The sequence below is a fragment of the Nomia melanderi genome, chromosome 7 (assembly GCF_051020985.1).
Source record: "Nomia melanderi isolate GNS246 chromosome 7, iyNomMela1, whole genome shotgun sequence".
NCBI classification, from domain to species: domain Eukaryota; kingdom Metazoa; phylum Arthropoda; class Insecta; order Hymenoptera; family Halictidae; genus Nomia; species Nomia melanderi.
In genome coordinates, this window is record NC_135005.1 from 11999690 (window position 1) to 12019425 (window position 19736).

The 19736-nt window shown below is 43.3% G+C and overlaps 1 protein-coding gene across 4 annotated transcripts in view; it reads right to left on the reverse strand.

Annotated features, from left to right (window-relative positions):
• Positions 1 to 19736, reverse strand: part of sog (chordin short gastrulation) — a 133921-nt gene that overhangs the window by 45324 nt on the left and 68861 nt on the right. For all 4 annotated transcript variants that reach the window (XM_076368918.1, XM_076368917.1, XM_076368919.1 and 1 more), the window contains one exon: positions 14937 to 15040. In XM_076368918.1, the coding sequence (XP_076225033.1) occupies positions 14937 to 15040 (104 nt within the window). The remainder of the gene's footprint in view (positions 1 to 14936; positions 15041 to 19736) is intronic.

The window sequence follows — 19736 nt, forward strand, 5'->3', positions numbered from 1 at the left end:
TAAGTTCAGGGTTTTATAGTGCTGCACGGCATTCCTGAAACACGAAACGATACACGTTCGATGTCGATTCGGTTGGCGAGGAAGCAGAAGAAGGAGAGGAAGAAGAAGAAGCCAAGGAAGAAGGGGGGAGGGGAAGAAAAGGAGGAAAACGAGAAACAGATACGGAGAAAGAGCGGAACGACCGCGACCGGTCGGGCCGCAGACGGTTAAACTTCGAATTACACGAGGACCAGGGCGCCGGTGGTAAATTTTCTGTTTTCAAGAGGTCTGGGTTAGGCCGAGACAGTTTTCGCCCGGCGGACACCGTGCTCGCGCGACCGGATAGCAGTTTTTATCGGCGCCGAAGGATACGCTTCAGGTGGCCGCCACGTTCTGAAGAAACTTCGAACGTGTCCCCTTCGGAAGTGTTCACGGCGGGGTGAAATGTGATCTGATTACTTATTAACCCTCTGCACCCGAGAGGCGACTCCGAGTTCCCATAGAATTCGCAGCAAGACCATAAAGTTTTGTACTTAATATTAACCCTTACTCGAACATCTTTACCAAAGCTTTCAGCAGCTCGGACTTTTTTCTGTTTGATTTTCAGTGCGTATTGTTGGTGTTCGAGAGATAGTTCGAGTAGGACACACTTTGGCAGTGTTTGGGAGTCGAGTGCAAAAGGTTAAGCTCTGCGCGATGTAATTACGAAATATTGGAATATACAGCTTTGTTCCTTGATTTGTTCGTCTTCTGGATAAGTTGGCTTTCGGAAATGTTTTCACGTTCGTTTCTAGTGGAAATGGTTTTAGTGGGCGACTTTCGAGATGTAAAGGGTTGAAATTAATTCGAACGCGAGTCGCATGATAGGTACTTGTGGATTGTAGTTATTCATTAGGATTCATCGCGATCACTTCAGTTTTTATTGTGGATCAGAGACGATCGGCTATTGCGGAAGATAATTTGTAATTGGTTCAACTGTTAGCGGAATTGATAACGATAACGGGGAACGAGCTGCCTTTGTTTTTAGATTAACGCGCGTCGTTACTTTCTTCAGATAACGTTGAGTTAGAAAAGATTAATATGAGGAAGCGACCGGATCTGATAAGCGAAAGACTTTTATTGCCGCCCTCTTCAAAGCTGACATCCAATTCCAACGGGAAATCCATAGTTGTTCCGTCAAACGTTGCAAAGAATAATTAACGCCGCAAAACAATTTAACCCTTTGCACTCGGGAGGTGACTCTCATTTGATCCGACGCGGTAAAACTATAAAATCTGATATTTAATGTTGAACTTTTTATAATGCCTCGATACACGATTAAAATAAAATACCTTTGTTCCTGAATGTACTTGTGATTCGAGTTTCAAAGAATATCGTCTTTGTTTTGTCAAAAAATATTTCTAGCGAGAAACTTCCAAGTGCAAAGGGTTAACCTGTGCGCTGGTAAATTGTTGCATGTTTAGATGCTTCCGTTCCAATGTTGCGATCGTTTCGGTTCAGAAACTGAATCACCGGTTTCCTATTTCTACACCGAACATTCTAAACAGTGCGATCGTTCGATATTTCTATTTCTAAGCAGGCAATAACAAAAACAAAGTTAAATGATCAGAAGGCAAACAAATAAATAAACCGATAACCTGACACTTTTGGACAGCGCAACCGAGAAACGCGATCGCGTCGTTTGGCACTCGAACGGTTGACGAACAGAATTAGTAATACACATCCGTGTAAAACAGGTAAAAACAAGATTCTTCGCGCGAGTCTCTGCCGCGTCTCCAAATTAGCTGCCAGCGCAACGGATTGACACTATCGTTTCTTTCTAAATTATGATCGATCGAACTAATTTGTTACTAATAAATCATCGAAAATAAGAGAAAATTCCAGTCTTATTCTACGGTAACCGTACTTTAAGCTATAACTGACAACAGAGGAATAATACGTGATTTGCGTTCAAAGAAATGGAATAATATTTACGTTTAACACTAGAATTACTGAGCGGTTGAACTGATTTTTAAACTTTCTTGTATGGAAAGCATTTCGTTGATTAAGATGTCAGTTAAGTTATATCTTAATTTGTATATTATTATATTATATAAATAAATGTATAATATAAATGTAATATAAATGTTATATAATAATATTGTATATTATTATATTATTATTATTTGTATATCGTCCTTTGCGGACGAAGACACTTTAAAGTACACAAAGCTGACAACATATGATGCTAAATTATACATTGAATGCTTAAACAATAGAACAAGAGGAAACTATACACTGATCTCTTACTATTAAACTAATTGAATCATTCGTTTGGAACTTGATACTCCAAATATGAACATTTCAACGATTAATACATCAACTATTTTAATCGTTTCTTGAAGAAGCATTTATATGCCTCCAATTATTATGAAAGAATAAATTCATTATGAAAGAATAGAGTCATTTTGATCAATCTGGTTTCAACCACTCGCGCTGGAAAGACGTGCCACGCACGTCGAGGCGTTTCTACCCGAAAATTCTCAATGCCTTTCACATATTGATAATCTCGTTGCATTACGCCTATTAGATTACTTCGAAATGCATCACTCTACACAGAACGAGCAACAAACAAAATTAGTGCACATATCAAAATTCCTCGCAGGAGACTTTGCCAATTTTCCGAATTCATCTGCAGCGCGAGTGGTTAACCCTTCGCGGACGAAGATTCTTTGAAATATACGAAACCTTCGACAGATTAAGCCAAACAATACACCGATCGCTTAATTAACAGGAAAAGAAGGAAACACGCTGATCTCTTGTTCGACTAATTCAATCATTCGTTCGCGACTTGCTTTTCCAAATACAATTTCATCCCGCTAGAACGCCGACGTTCGTCCGCAAGGAGTTAAACTCTGAAACCTTCGCCGCGAGCCTGACGCGATATTGCAGGGCGAGGGATGCACGCAGGAACCGATCGAAGAAGAATGGAATTCGGCGTGGCGAGCGGAGGGGGAAAAAGAACAATTCGAGGAGAAAGGGAGAGAGAGACAGGAAACGGGAGCGAGAAACTGCTGCGGGTGCACGGGACGAGATCGCCTCGGACCAGACCAGTTCGGCTTACGGACGCGCGAAACCCTATTTTTAGTCTTCGGGAGAATGACAGTCCCTCTTCAGTGTATATGAGGAGCTATTGATAGGTCGCGGGCTCGGTTGCGAGGAGAGCAGGGCAGACACGTCGCGTGAATCACGCGAGACGTTGTTTCTTTACCTAAACTCAGGCGCGGCGTCTACCGTTACGCGTTTGCAGCCTCTCCGCGCGCAGTTACATTCTAAGACCAGAGGTTCCCAAAATCCGCACTTGGTCGGAATGTGGTTTTCGATCGTTGGGTTATGGAACTTCCGGTGAACTCTTGTCGTCGGATATGTTTTGCGACATGTCGGTAACTATTACCAATTTTGATAGTAGTTCTAGTGAATATTATCAATGTTATAACATTTCTTAGACCTTTAATTCAAAGGTACAAACTTTGTATGTTTGGAAGATCTAATAATCTTAAGGTAGTTCCCTTAAAATTCACTATAATATTTAATATTAGAACTGGTGCAATATTGGAGCCTACGGAGTTCAAAGGGTTAACACATCGATGGCCGGTAATTTCACGCAGAAGCCGTCCCACGTCACCGGTTATTATTTTGTAATTAAATATGGAAGAGACAATCTGAATAACAGTAGAACTACCGAGAATTTAATACGATTGATATGTGATCTCTATAAAAATTCTAACAATAGATTGTTTTCTGTTTCCTTGGATATTCATGATAGTACTCAAGTGAAACTATTTATTTGCAAAATCATTTCAAATATGCAATGCTTTTAAGGTATTAATAACTGCGACACAAATCGAAACAAGTCATTTTGACTCATACGTAGTTCTAGTGATAAACTTCAATATACTTCATTTGTACGTAATCAATTGAAATGAAACTTTAGACATATCCTTTATATAGCTTCGATTATTTCGCTATTGCGATATTCTACATTGTTCTGCGCTTCAAAAATTGAAGTAGCTAATGCCAGTGTAAACATGAAGTGATAATCATCGGTGAATAACGTTTGGGCATGAAAACACTGACCGGAGATTCGAAATTGCTTGAAAATAATTACAGTAAGACAATTGAATCAACATACTTAGTGACACAAGAAGCTTAGATAATAATGTAACAATACAGTAGTAACAAAATATTAATAATTATTTCTAATACTATTTTCCTCTTTGTAAAGGAATAAATCTTACGCTTGAAATTCCCGTGGCAGTCAACGTAACTAGTCCAGAAAGTTTGCTTCATTAACATTTGCAATTATCGATGTCTTGAAATCGTTGCATGTCCAAAATGATTAGAAGAATTAGTTTCACGACACTGTAATCAGTATACAAACCGAAAGAAATCTATTCTTACGATTTTTATAACGATTACATGTTAGTCGTGTTAAACGCTCGATTGCTTTAGCGTTAACACTGTTCAGTTTTATCGCGATGATCGGTACGCGGTGCTTTTCTCTTTTACTATTCGAGACTTTGATGTATAGTTTGGACTTCCCAGGAGTTTTTCTTTCTATCGTGAACCATTATTTGCCTGTGTTTCGTTGTGGATGGTGTATGTCATTAATGCTTTTGGTTAATAAAGTGATTCTATTAAAGCGTGAACGTGGACAGAGAAGTTTATTCTTTTCTTAGTCAAAAAGTACTGTGATTTATCGTCTAATCTGTCGTGTATCGTGTAACGTGTTATTGTCAATAGAGAATATCGAAGAAACCGGTTGAAAAAAGTTTGGGAATCACTGGTTCTAGCCGATTTCGCGTTTCGTACTCGCGATACTCGAACGCGGAATAACTCCGTGTCACTCCGGCGAGCGTCGGAGCGACGCGAACACACGTTTATAGTCCGCGGTGCACGTAAAATTAGACGGCGTTCGGTAACTTCTGAAGCGTCGAATCGCATTCCGGGATATTCGTTCGGAAAAAGAAATTTCTCATCCTTCTCGTATTTTCACCTCTGAACGATGTAACAAACGTACGCGTCACGCGACGAATATTTCTAAATATCACTGATTCCGGTAAAAACTGAACGTTTGAAAGCTGAAACATTATTTTATCGATAGACAGTGAAATCTTCGTAGAACTTGAAAATTCTGAAAATACCTATAACAAATTATAAGAAACAACTTCCCTGAGATTCCAAACTAGACGACAAAAGACAAAAATAGATTCCTCTTCCGAAAGAATATTCAAGTGTTTATAAACACATGTACACACCAAACTGACAACTAAATCTAACAGAATATTAAAACCTTGAAAAAATTTAATGATTCGTTAACCCTTTGCACTCGAGAGGTGACTCTGTCACCATTTGATTTGATACAGTAAAATCATAAGGTCATATATAATATTAAGCTTTGTATAATGCATCGATATGTGAAATATTGCAATAAAATGACTTCGTTTCTTTTCTCATCGGTGGATCTCAAATAACGTCGTCTATATCTTACCGGAAAACGTTGAACATTTCCAGTGGAAAGTTTTCGAGCGCAAAGGGTTGATACAACTACTGCGCCAAAATGGCGGATCACAGTTTTCTCATTTCGCAGTCGTATCTAGACAATAGTTTCACTTGAATATTATAACGGATACACGATGAAACCGAAGGGAATCCGTTACAATTGTTACAATTGCACATTAATCGAACGCTCGGCGGTTCTATCGTCTAAGAGTGTTAATCCGGTCGATCACGATTAAAAAACGCGCGGACCAGCAACAGGGTCGCATCCGAAACGAATATAACCGAGACGTGCAGGCGCGCGGCGAGCTGAATGAACGAACGAATAAAAGAGCATACGCTCGCGGCGCGGCGCGGATCAAAAGTTGCTTCTCTTTTTTATCCTTCCTTGTCCTGTTCGTTTTTCTTTTTCGTTGGGAACACGCCTGAATGCCGGCCCACACGGGAGACCCCACGCACAAATCGCCGTTAACTTCCGGCCCGATCGGGCGCAACGCTCTCTCTCTCTTTCTCTTTTTTGCCTGTCTTCCTCTTTCTCTCTCTCTCTCTCTCTCTCTCGCCGCGTCCACCATTATTTCTACAATAGTGTCAAAATAATGAATGGCCTGCCGCCGGAGGAGGGAATGAAAATCGTGGGTGGATGAATCATGCCACTACAGCCGCGACCCGTTGAATAGCGGGACGCTTTTTAATCGACGGGATCGCCCGGCCCGATCTCGAGCTCGCGAAAACATTCTCGCGATGCCCGTGTGTGCACGGGACATTACGCTCGTGCGTTACTCGTGTGCGTAATGAAGATTGGAGAACGTGTTTATTTACGACTGTATTTTAGAAATCGACGGTATCGAGGATGATTGATTGCGGTCGGCTAGTGTTCCGATTGTCGGAATTAGAACGATACTGTATTGTTTCAATTCAGTTGATATAGTTTCTAAGAAGTAGGCACTAAATATGAATTATCCTTGTCGAACTCGATATTCGATCATTCCGATGATTCTGGTGGTTAGACGATATCTAAGAGTTTCCATCTAATATCCAATATTTCAGAACTAACAGTATGATAATAAATGTAAATGAAGCTTTGAAATATTGGATATTAGATGGAAAATCTTAGATATCATCTAACCACCGTAATCATCGGAATGATTAAATATCAACTTCGACAAAAATAATTCATATTTATGGTGCATACATCGTAAAAATTCTTTCAGAACAGGTTGAATACGGAGCTATTAACGTATCGGACAACTTCCGGCAGAAGTGAATAAATCTTTCGGTCTTAATTAATACGCAGCGTGCTGCCTTCATCTCCGTCATCCAGCGATCGTCCGATCGTCGAGCGTCAATGAAATATCGATAATTCATCGATAATCGATCGATTCCCTCTAATCTCGTATGAAAACCGTGAAACTGGCGACTGAAACGAGTCGCCGAAGCCGCGGCGACGTTCTAGCCGGACACGTAAGAAAACGGTAGCCAGTCAAGGACGGACTTTATGAAGATTGGCTAAATTAAACTCCATTAGTACCAGTCGCGACCGTTCTGTCCGGACGACAAATGCACGGGCACACCGACGCACCGACACACGGACAGCGTGTCCACGTTCCTATGATAGAGAATATTAATTGAACCGCGCCAGCCAGCCGCGCAGAGGGTCCGTCGAATCGTTTTATGATTGACCCCGAATTTATTTCCACGTTCGTAACCCACAATTAAACCAACCCGACGCCGGGTCGTGCTGTTAACCCCGATGTTACTAACCCCTGGTCGCCGTGACTCACTGCCACAGGGCTGGGCTTCTGCTTCCCATAAAGCGACTGCTTCTTTCTTTCTTTCTTTCTTTCTTTCGTTCGTTCGTTCGTTCCCTTTTCTTTTTCTCGTTCTTTCTTCCCTTCTTTTCCTCCTTTTTACTGTCCGCAAGCAGTTAACACTCTGTCGCCGGATGATACAACTCCGGCATTCCAGTTGAATAACGCGACCTCTCGGCCGCGACGACGAAACGCGCAACCGTGATTTATATTTTCGAATCCGTGCGATCTTCGCTCGGGTGTATCGACTTTCGAATTTAGCGTCGCTCCTTCGGGCTGATCGTTTGCGCTTGGGTCCGGTAGGATTGTACTGTAGTGATTGTTTTCGAGCGCTGGTTGCGAAAGTTAACACTAGGTTTACGGAACGCGTCAAATTGACGCATATTGGGTTTTAGAAATATTATTTTGTAAATGTTCACGCCGATTTTGATTGATGCTCCAGTTTCAATCCAGATTAAATCTCCAGTTTCCACAATCTAAATAAACGAGCATCAATTATTTTAGGAATAATAGAATGAAGTGTACGATAAATGCCCGTAAGCCTAGTGTTAATAGGAGATTTATGGGAATTGTTAGTTTGAGGGGTATCAAAGTTTCTAAAGTATTTGGCGGAGGTTTCCATTTTTGCAACTATGTGAGTATTTCAATTTGATTAACCCTTCGCACTCGGGAGGTGACTCTCAGTCAGCACTCGATTTGACGCATGAAAACTATGAAATATGGTATTTAAAGTTGAACTTTGTGTAACGCCTCCATACGTGAAGTATTGGAATAAAATAGCTTTGCTCCTTAATACACTTGTGTTTTCCCTTCGAGTTAATTTCAAAATATCGTCTTCGCTTCGTCAAGAAATGTTGAATATTTCTAGCGAGAAATTTCCGAGTGCAAAGGGTTAAAATATTCGCAAGATTTGTATACCTGTTTTCCTAGGAATAAATAACGAAGGGTACGATGACCGTGAGTCTACCGTCAATGAGTGTATTCTGTAATCAATAAAGTGAAAATGTGACTTGAAATGGAAGAATACGCAGGATTCGACATTCGTTTAACATCGAACCTACCGAATGTAATTATCTCTAGTCGCCCGACAGTTCTTCGATCGTTTATTCGACGTTTATATTTGTTTCATAGGTTTCCATTAGAATCTTCTATTCAGAAAGCTTCTGAAACCTTCAACCGAAGACGTGGATTCCTCGGATTTTTATTTCCCAGGTGATATACAGCGAAGAATATTAGTTGACACGCGTTCCGCGAGAATGTACGGCGCAGTGTCTCGTAAACAATAAAGTTCGAGCTTTAATCCATCACGCGAACAACCGACATTGTTGAGAACTACACTCATAGGACAAGCCCGGCTGTTAAATACGACTTGGCCGGCGTGTCTGTCCATTACTTACTGTTTCTACTCGCAGCGAGCGTTAATGCATCCAATAAACTTTCAAACTCGTTTATCTCGCAATAAATGACCCATGCGCGGAACCACTATTCCACACTTTCCGCGGATTTTTCTGCCGGGTTTATTGCCGTCAACGGGCTGCTCCGGTCACGCGTAAATGAAATGGCGAACGACACGGAGGGTTAGGTAGGGGGGTAAAGGGGAAATTATCGAGAGAGGATATCATTCTTCGCGATTCGATGTTTACGGGCGGCGTTCGAATTTATTCGAACGCACATAAAACTCGCGATAATTTCCGCGTGCGGTACAGGTAACAGCGTAATATTCTTTCTCTTTCCCTTCGAACGAATCGTTTTAAGCTTCGTTGTAAAACAAAATGTGACGCATGGATTGCACTGAATCCAGTGCTCGTTACTCGTTCGTTCGCTGAAAAGAAACTCGGATAAGAATTATAGAATCTTAACCCCTCGCCCTGTGGTTTCTTTCGGAACTATGATCGATCGAACTACGTTGTTATTAATAATTTATTGAAACAAGAGAAAATTCCGGTTTTATCCTATGTCGACATGTGCTGTGAGATGTAATCGTCGATAACGGAGGAATAATATGTAATTTGCATTCGAACGGATTGAATATTATTTATGCTCGTTAAATTCCATTCGAGTCTGATCATTGTAGGGCGAGGGGTTAAAAATTTGTATTCTCCGGTTTTGGTTCGTGTGGTTTTAGAAGGAATTTTTAGTTTGAAGAATTCGAATCGTTCGGAATTATAAAGTTCGATTCGATCGGCGTGACAAATTCACCTATCGTTTCGATATTTCGGTAAGTTTTTCAGAAGATCGTGATTAATGTTTTCGTTGCGAAGAGGATGCTCGAGGAAACTTCTAATAAGAATCTCAGGATTCTTCTGTGAGAAGCAATTTCGAAACGCGATTGCGGAGATTAGAAACGAATTTCCGATTATTCACGGCGATCCCGCGCGTAAAAATCCGAGAGCGGCGAAGGTGAATGGCGGGAAGAAGAATGAACGCGGATATCGCGTGGGAGGTGTCGGTGGGCCTCGCATAATGAGACGAGTATCTTCAACATTTTGCGCGCCGCCTCCAGATCCTCAATTAATTTCTACTTCATCCTCCTCGTTTTTTCCTGGCCTTATCAGTCCAATTCATTCCATGGAAGAAGATTCGGAGATTTTAATCGTTGTTTCAAGGAGAAGTATGCAAAAAATGAGAACCTATTAGTGAAAGGTTGCTAATAAGCAGTAGCTTCTCTAATGCTGTTCTTCCAAAAAATATTACAACTCGAAATATGAAACCTCTTCAAATCTGCTTTTCTTCCGTTAAATTTTCATAATTCGGGAACTCTTAAAACCGAAAGCCTTTTCGATTCTGTTGAAATCCATTTGTACGAGTTAATCGTAGATTTAGGGAAATATCAATGAAACAGAGAACAACAGTGTATAAAACAATGGCAAGCGAAAGGTTAATAGTCGATGACGACGTGTCGTTGGCATCGAAAGAGCTCTCCCATCGTCTAACCGACACGACCGCCATTTTTCGGCGTCGGTACCGAGTGCTCGGCCGAAATCTCGATCGGATTATCTCCGTTTAATCGCCGCTTTTGTTTGCCGCTCGGGCGGGAGGTGGTTTCGCCCGATAAAAATCTAAATACGTCGCTCGTTAATGAAATTCCTTTGGCCGGCGCGTTCCCGAGGGAACGAAAGCGGGGCCGCGCGCAAAGGGAATATAAAGAACGAAAAATTAAGAAGCCAGTGCCAAACGGAATATAAGAAATAAAATATAGAGAGGTGAACGTCGAATGAAATATAAAAGACAAAATACAGAGAGGTCGATGTCAAAGGAAATATAAAAAACAAAATATAGAGAAGTCAACGTCAAAGGAAATATAAGAAACAAAATACAGGGAAGTCAACGTCAAAAGATACAGAAAAGACAAAAAAAATGAAGGAGTTTATGTCGAGAGAAATATAAAAAATGAAATACGGAGGATTTAAAGCCGAAGAAATACTGAAAGAAAAAAGCAAAGTCGCGAAGACAGTTGACGAGGGAATCATGGCTCGCCATTGATCGATGGTACGTATTTTATCGTCGAGCTAATGAAAACGTTAACGTGAGATGTAAAATTGTGATTAATTCATATTTCCTGATCGGTCGCCCATAAAAATACGCATAAAACTAAAGTTAATTGAACTATCTACTAATGTTGCGCAACGTACTCCGTAACCTGTCGAAGGTATTAATTGCCTATTAAAATTGTTTCCATTCGACGTGCTTATACATTCTTCCGAATTCCGAGCGTGAAATTTGAATAATTCAAACAGAATAGAGTTTCAATTAAGCGGGCCGCTATTTTCCGCGATTCGGGACGTCCGAGGTCTCGATTGAATTGCGACCTAATAACTTAGATTCTTAGACGGTAATTTGAAATGTACACGATGGAATTTAATAAATGTATCTTCTAAAATGTCTTCTGTTCTTCTATGAACTGTCATTCGTTCAATCGAATCGGACGATAACGGTTTCGCTGTATACTCCGATCGAATATTTAACGAAAGAGATTCAATTCTACGTTCAGCTTCCAATTTCTCGCGGTGATTCGTGGAACGCGCGAAACCGTGACGAAACGTCGGAATCCGATGATTTCGATCGTTCCGAATGATTCGACCGCGATTCAAGATCGTTGGGGTCGAAAAGCGACGCAGACCCACGCGCCTTTCGCCGAGAAAGTCCGGAAGAGAGCCGCTAAACGAAGCTAATCGGCTACGGCCGGCCGTTTATCTAGACGAAATCGCGCTCATTAATACGGGGCCTATTATTACAAGTCCGCAAGAACGGTCGATAAGAAAAATGGCCGATTAAGTAACCGATAAGTCTTTAACGTATCGTACGCTATGCTCGCCGATCGACAACGAGTCGCCACGTACAGGGTGTCCGATGAAAATCGAGGCAAAAATTTGTCCTCGCGGAAAGTAACATCGAAATAACCGTTACTAATATTATTATATATTACTCATGTATCTGTTCAATATATTGATCATCTAAAAATAACAATCGCACTACTATTACAGAAATTTACACCCTGTTTACACCCTAACTCTTCAACACGGTCGTCCCACGACATTCCACGCATAAATCACCGTCACTATAAATAACAGAAAAAAAGGATTGACGGTCGAGGATGACGAACGCTATCAGCTATAATTAACCGGTAAATCATACAGAAACAAGCGAAGCCTTTAAAACGAGGGTTGTGACGTTTGCGAATGAAAAAAAAGAGAAAAAACCTGTCGTTATTCAACCGTAGCGTTCCAGCGCTCAATGTTTACACACGCCCGGATCAATAATTTCATCCCGCATCTGTCATCGCAACGCGCGGACAGGCAACCGCATAATGCAACGAGCGGAAATCCTGTTAACCGACAATTGCGCCGTCGTTTTCAACGGGGATCGTAAAAAATCCTCGTAAACAGTCGATAAACTCGCACGATAGCAGTCATCGCTATTGTTACCGGCGACGAACGGGGAACAATTAAAAGCAAAAAGGGAAGGCGAAGAGCAACATGGAGGAAACGAAGGAAACGACGGAGGAGGAGGAAAAAACTGGAGAAATGACGAGGAATCGAATCTCGATGCAAATGCCATGCGGGACGTCGTTACCGCGGCGACATTGAAAAAGCTGGCGTTCGCGCGACGGAAGTCGTAAAAGGGCAAGAATATCGATGACTCGCGGCCGGCGAAGGGACGCGTCGCGTCGGCGCACGGTGACGTTATCATTCGGCCGCGTATGAGACGCGAAAACAAAGCGACGCCTCCTCCGCCGGCCCCCTCGGGGCACGCACGTACGCTCGGAATGCAAATGACGATTATTGCGCAATCGCGATGGAATTCGAGCGATTCCGGGCACCGAGGACAACGCGAGCGGATCGCGCTCGATTTCTTCATTCATTTCGCCGGCCAAGGATGCTGCCGAGGCTCCGACGCCATTTTTCTGGCGGTCGAAGCGTTAAACGCCGGCCATTGACGACCGATGACGTGGAGTAAGGGTACTTCGCGTTGGAGATGTTGATGCGAATGTTTGAAAGTCTCCTTGACAACGATGGGAATTAAGAAGTATAGCCGACGTTTGGAATTGGAGCAATTCGTAATTGGGTCTTTCGTGATCTCCGTGGTCAACGTTTGTTCGACTCGAAAGTGAGATCAATTTTGAAATTTCGAACTCATCTTCCAAATTGTTACGCTATTGTCGGAGTTGGTTGCAAACTTCTCTGAGGAATTGTGAATTGAATATTTCATTATTAAGAAACTACTTTTTGGAAGCGTGCTTGATAACGATGGGAATGAATAAGTACAACTAGCGTTTGGAATTGGAGTCATTTGTAATTGGGTCTTTCGCGATCTCCGTGGTCAACGTTTGTTCGACTCAGAAGTGAGATCAATTTTGAAATTTCAAGTTCATCTTCCGAATTGTTGCGCAATTGTCGGAATTATCCAATTTCGTAAACTTCTCTGAGAAATTGTGAATCGAATATTTAACTTTTAAACTGCACTATTTTACCCGTCATTCTTGCGTCCGTAGACAAATTCGTGTTCAGGAAAGTTCCTTTGCAATTTCGATAACGACTGCTCAATTCCAGCGTTAAGGGACGCCGGTGTATGACGTGTCACGATCGCCGCCCGTAAAACGATTCACGATACCCACACGCGTGCACACGTATACACACGTTTCCGCGCGAGTTAGTGGGAGACCAGCCTCAGAAGCGGTCGCCAGTCTGTCTCGGACCAGGAATGGGATTAGAAAGCACGTCAAGTCTTCGTGGGTCACGTCACCCAGATCGAGATTTAGTCCGTGCCTCCGCGTATTACGCCCCGGCCTACAGCGTTCTCCAAAGGGCAATGCCACCGCCGCGACCTTCTCGGAAACAACGATCCGAGAAACTTCGATCGCGATCGGATTATGCCGCGCCGGGGACCGTGGAACAATTCTTTCCCCGAATCGGCACCGTGAAACTCCGATTACAGGATCTGTACTATGTACAGGGTGTTCCGATCCGATCGACTCACCCGGTATACGGTCGTGAATATTATAAACACGGCGACAGCAATGTCCTCGTGACGCATTTGCGTTGACAGTTCGTATATCGGACGGTTAATTAGTTAATCGATGTTGAAAAATTCGAAATTTGCAATTCAAAAATACAAAATCTGAGAACTCTTAGGCTTAGAAGTTTGAAAATGTTGAACTCCGAAAGTTTGAAAATCGAATAATTTAAGAAGAAAAGTTTGACAGAAGAATGCTTTTCAGTTTGTTACATAACGCAAATGGATTAAATTCCTAGGGTCCTTTATCTCGTTCGTTGCGAAACGCGGAGAGTAGCGTGAGATTCTATTGAATGTCGTTTCGATACCGCCGTGACAAACGGGACACCCTATACGTGCCGTAACATTCTACAAAATAATTGTAGATCTAACGTTCGATCTACGTATTAGGAATTCAGCTGGGTAGATTTGAACTTTAAGATACGAGTTACAGGCGAGTCTTGGAAATGTACAGGGCGCTTCAAATATCGTGAACAATTCACGCGTTATCGATGTTACCCGTGTGAAATTCTAACTGCTTATTTAAAATCTTAAACGTTACGAATATCGATAGAATTGTTAACATATTCTACTCCCAGTTAACAAAGTCCACTATTCTCCGATTCGCTAACGTATCGCATTCCATTCATCTCTACATTTCAAAATTGTGAATTCCAATCTAACCATGAACTAGTACTCTCATTATTCTATCCATCTGTTCTCTATTATTCATCATATATTATCGAATGTTTTATTAACATCTTTTGGAACATCCTGTAGATCTCAATTCCACGATACAACTAGACCTTTTAGATACATTCCCGGAACGCTCGAACCTCGACAAACGGGAGAGCAGCTACGGTAGAGTGAATCTTTTGGAACGACCTGTAGCAAGGGGTGTTTCCACGGGACTAGTCGGCGCGAATTCCGTAAAAGTCGCGCGTCAGGTCGGCCCCGCTCCATAGAAACGTAATGTTGTACGTGGCGGTTCTGCGGCTCGAGCGCGCGAGAGAGCTCGCAAGGGTCAAAGGTCGGACACGGGCGAATACAGGCGGTCCCAGGCGAGCGAGCACACAGAGACGCGGGCTCGCGCGAGGGCACACCCACTTTAACACGTACCGGAATGCATTCGCATTTGATGCAGTACATGACTCCGAAGGGCGGGCCCAAATCCGCGAACCAGGTGGAGCCCAGTTCCCGTATCTGCTTGCCGAACGTGCATTCTGTAACAGATCCAATTCAATTGTTCAGATTATTATAAATTTTCTCGCTTGCATAAGAACGATATACGCATAAATTACACGAACATTCGATCAACGATGCTAACACGTTAAGTGCCACGAAAATCTTGACCATTTTCCTGTACGGTTACCCTTAGCAAAGGAAAGTAGGAATAATTATTCACTATTTCGCGTTGCAATCTTTGCATTACACTATTATCAACTTCGTTGTGTTATTAAACATTTTCAGATTATCTTGCACGTTACGATTGTCTTCAAGTAATTTGGAAGCGTTAATCATTGGTGACCGACATGGCATTTGACGTGTTACACTGAAGAATGATTACTTTTTGTGAAATAAAGGTTACTTCTTTGTGAGATTCATTATTTTTAGAGTAACAAAGTAATTGTTGTATCTAGGAGTAGATTTCTTAAACGTGTATTTCTGTAGTAACCAGACCATGGATTTATGTTTATTTTCTAAATATCAGAATTTTAACATTGAAGAATTTGTGAACGCGGGAGGGATATCATATTGACGAGCGTTAATGATGTTTCCATTTTGTTCGTTGCCACGAGGAATCTACTAATTAGTGGAATCAATTATTCCACCGGTCGTCTCTCCGCGAAAAATGCAAATCTGCGGGGAAATCGCGAAAGGATTACCCTCGGCGCGGCGAGTCTCTAAAACCGTTCCGGGGAACGGCTTTCCATTTCGTTCGGCTCGAATCGCGCGGCGCGAGATCCCTCTCCTTATCCGGGGAACGGAATAAAAGTGAAACCGCGGAATGAATGAATGAATGGGAAAGACTCTCTCGTCGGGCGAGAGAGCGCGCGGATCGCGTTAAACGGCGCGGCTCTCTGAATCAGCCTGTTGGCGGGATGACTGTGAAACGAAGCGCGCGCGCGCGCGCACCGTCGCCGCCGAAAAATCGCGCGAGACTGCGGTGACGCTGTTTCTTGTAGAAATGAAAAGGAGAAAACTGAGAAATGAAGGAAACAAGGATAAGAGACGAAATGGAGACAGAAGTGAACCCTTTGCGCTCGGAAGGCAACTGTCAGTCACCATTTGATTTAACGCGGTAAAACTCTAAAATCTTAAACTTTGTACAATGCCTTGATACGTGAAATATTGGAATAAAATAGCTTTGTTCCTCGATGTACTCGTGATTTCCCAGGTTGTTTCAAGGAATATCGTCCCAGCCTCGTCAAAGAATGTTAGACACCTCCAGCGAGAAACTTCCGAGCGCAAAGGGTTAAAGGCAAGAGACAGTGTCTCGTAGGAAGCAAAAAGAGAGGTCAAAGAGAAAATTTGAAGAAAGAACGAAAAAGTCGAGTGTCCGACAGAAAACGAAAGAAGGGAACGAGGAAAATGGGAAAAACGAAAAAGTGAGAGAAGAAATCGAGATTCTCTCTCGCAGAAAACAAAAGGCGAGGACGAAGGAAACAGGAGAAACGAAAAAAGGGAAAAGAAGAAATCGAGCGTCGGGGACACGCCGGTTGAAGGGGAAACCGTGCTCGGAGCACTCCGAAAAGAACGTGAAAAATGAAAGAAACAAGGGGAGAACGCTCCATTCTCGCAAGGCCGTTGCCTCGTTTAAAAGTGACGCGGTGTCACCTTCTTCCGCTTTGGAGCGACGCGTCGGGAAGAAAAGGAAGAAAGGGAAAAAGGAAGCGCGGAAAGAATGGGAAAGGGGACGGACGGGGCGGGACGAAAAAAAGAGAAACGGGAGAAAAAGTCGGCCGAATTACTACGTATGACTGCGTCACGCGACGCGTCCTTTCCCTTTTCCGCGTCAAAATAAATGCGCGACGCGGCCGCGCGCTGCCGAAAATAACACGGCCGAGAGGCGCTTTTTTCGGCGTATTATGCGACTCGCGTTTTATACTCTGCTCCGGGGAAAACGGCTGCCATGTATACTCGGCGCGCTGCTCGAATACCGGGTATTACACGGTTCGCGGTCGAGACCGCGGAAACAGAAGGACGGAATTCGGTGAAATGCACATCGATCGCCGGATTTTCATGCATTTATTTGGGGAAGCGCATAGAACGCACGTGACACAAACATTCTATGTGATATACGTGGCACTTTTCATATTTGTTAGAGAAACTAATTTCCTATGGTAATTCTATCTTTTTATATTCTAGAAAGTTTGAATTTACATGTACAGAGCACTGATTGTAAATTTTATTTTCAATCTTTATTATCCTTGAAATAAATTTCTATAATAATTGATAGAATAATAATAATTAACTTGATATATGTTTCTATGAAATCGAGCTAACTGCAAAGGTATCTGAAAAAGTTCTCTAAAGTTTTTACGAAGAATGACTAATACACCATACTTTTTACAGAAAAAAAAGTGTCAGCCCCCTTGAACGCGCCTCCTAAACCTTGGATCATAGAAAGATGATCTTCACCAGTCCCAAATAACCCTTTCTAGAAGCCTCGGAATCCCGGACGGTCCTCTAGAATCGCGATATATTAATAGTCGCCATAGACCCATAAACCAGCTCGAGGCGCCCAAAACATCGGCGCCAGGGCCGTGAACACCTTTGAGAACCAGTCGAAGCCTAATCCCCGGAATCGCGGGGTGGCCGCGTCGTTCGCTGTCCACCAGGAAGTTACAGGTAACCGCTCTAATCCGACGGATTATCTTCGCCGAAAGGTTCCTTCCCGCAGCAGTTTGGCCTGCGGTCGGAGCATTAGTCGGGTAATATATCCACCCGGTTTATTGGACAACAGCGACAGGCTTGATATTCGAAGGGGAGCGTCGCGCGATGCCGCGGCATGCCGGGCGCCTTGCAGCAGAACAGCGAAAGACCCGGTCCCTTTGGCATCTTACGCGCCCGTTCGTATTGCTTCGGCCGCGCGCTCGAAAGTGAAACAGCCAGAGGGGGAGAGAAAAGCGGAGAAAGAGAGGGACGAGTAAAGACGACGAGGACGGGACGGAGAGCGGAGGGAAGCTCGGGAGGAACGGAGAGGAGACGGGACAGAGGGAGAGGAAGACAGGGGCAAAGATAGAGGAAGAAAGAGAAAGAGAAAGGAGGAGGAAAGACACACGGTAATGCTCGTTGCGCGAGGTCGTTGCACCGCGTGTGCTAAGTCGTTCTAAGCGCGGAGTCGGTCCTAAGCAGCCAGGAGAGCACGAGAGAGGAGAGAGAACCCCGGCCACGCCATCGCATCGCAAATATGCGAGTCGAACGCGGCGCGGCGCGTTCTTCCGGCGGGCCCCTGTGTCCCGAGGCGCGCGCTCGCGCGCGCGATACGGATCGAACCGACACGATCGGGAAAATCGAAGACCGCGCCGAGGAAATTGGGTAACCGGGACAGTCGTTCTCGATGAGATTCCACCGATACGCTGGAATCTTTCTGCTGTCCGCGCGTTTCGTACGAGGGCTGTTGTTCGCGAAGTGAGCGAATTTTAATGGTTCACGTAGTTCCTTGCTGTGGTTCACCTTGAAGCGATGCTATAGCTTTCGAGGCGATACTGTAATCCTTAAAGCGATATGTAGTTACCGAACTGTGTAGATTGCAGTATTTTATAGCAGTTTCTGGCTAGTTTCTGAAGCGATACTACAGTTTCGAATGGAATGATGTCTAAAGGAATGATGCTTCTAAGGCAACGCTGTAGTCTTTGAAATAGAGAACTCAGTCGACACGTTTTCTATAGATTTCAAATGTTAATCAATGTTAACCCCTTGCCATACAATAACGCGTGAGACTCGTGGTGAAGGTTTTAAATAGAATGTAGCAAACATAAGTATTACTCAATTACTCTGAGTTATAATTAGATATTATTCTTCTGTTATCAATGATTCTATTGTAGAGCAAACGTAGACATAGGATATACATAGGATTTTTCTATTATTTAATAATTATTAGTGAAGTTGTATCGATCACAGTTGGAAAATAAATCATAGAGCAAGGGGTTAACCATGAGGAATCGAATCCTGATGGAATCCCGTTAGATCGGATGTCTCTGTCGAAGATGAAATGACTCGAGGATATTGTACCATCAAACGCGAGCGTGTCAATAGGGCAAAATTTCTCGAGGGTTTGCGACGTGGACAAAAGATTGTCGCGGGTTTAATTTCCTCAAACATTTGTTAGAATTCATTTCTATCACCGGCAAGATTATGCTCGCGACAGTAAAGTTTATTTCTCGAGTCATTTCCATTTTTGCACGATAACTTTGGATTTTTCGTTTCGTCCGTCCCAAAGATTAGCCAGTCGTCGACGCAAGGGTTAATTCCAAGTGTTATAGAATCCGGGTACGCGCACGCTCGCTTTCCCGAACGTTAGACCGCTCGGCTAGAGAATGCGCGTGACGTGTTGCTAGAATTTATCGCGCGCCGGTGACCGTCGAATGTGTGTTACACGCGAAATCGCTCGATCGCCGGCGATCTCCCGACAAATTTCGCCCGCTTCCCGCGCCCGTAACCTCCCCCCGGCCCAAGGCCGATAAATCGGCCGCGGGGTATCGCGCGCAGAGGCGCCGAACGAATTAATTCTGACAGTGAGAAATCGAAGTTGGGAGGGAAGCTCGAACGGCTGGCGCGAAGTACTCGCTGTCTACACGGTTTCTCGATCCGATCCGACAGTTCGCCTAATGGACCCCTTGTCCTCCGCTATTTGGAACAGAACGCGGGCAGCCCGAATATTTCGCTTTTCAGAATTTCGGAAATGCAACTTTT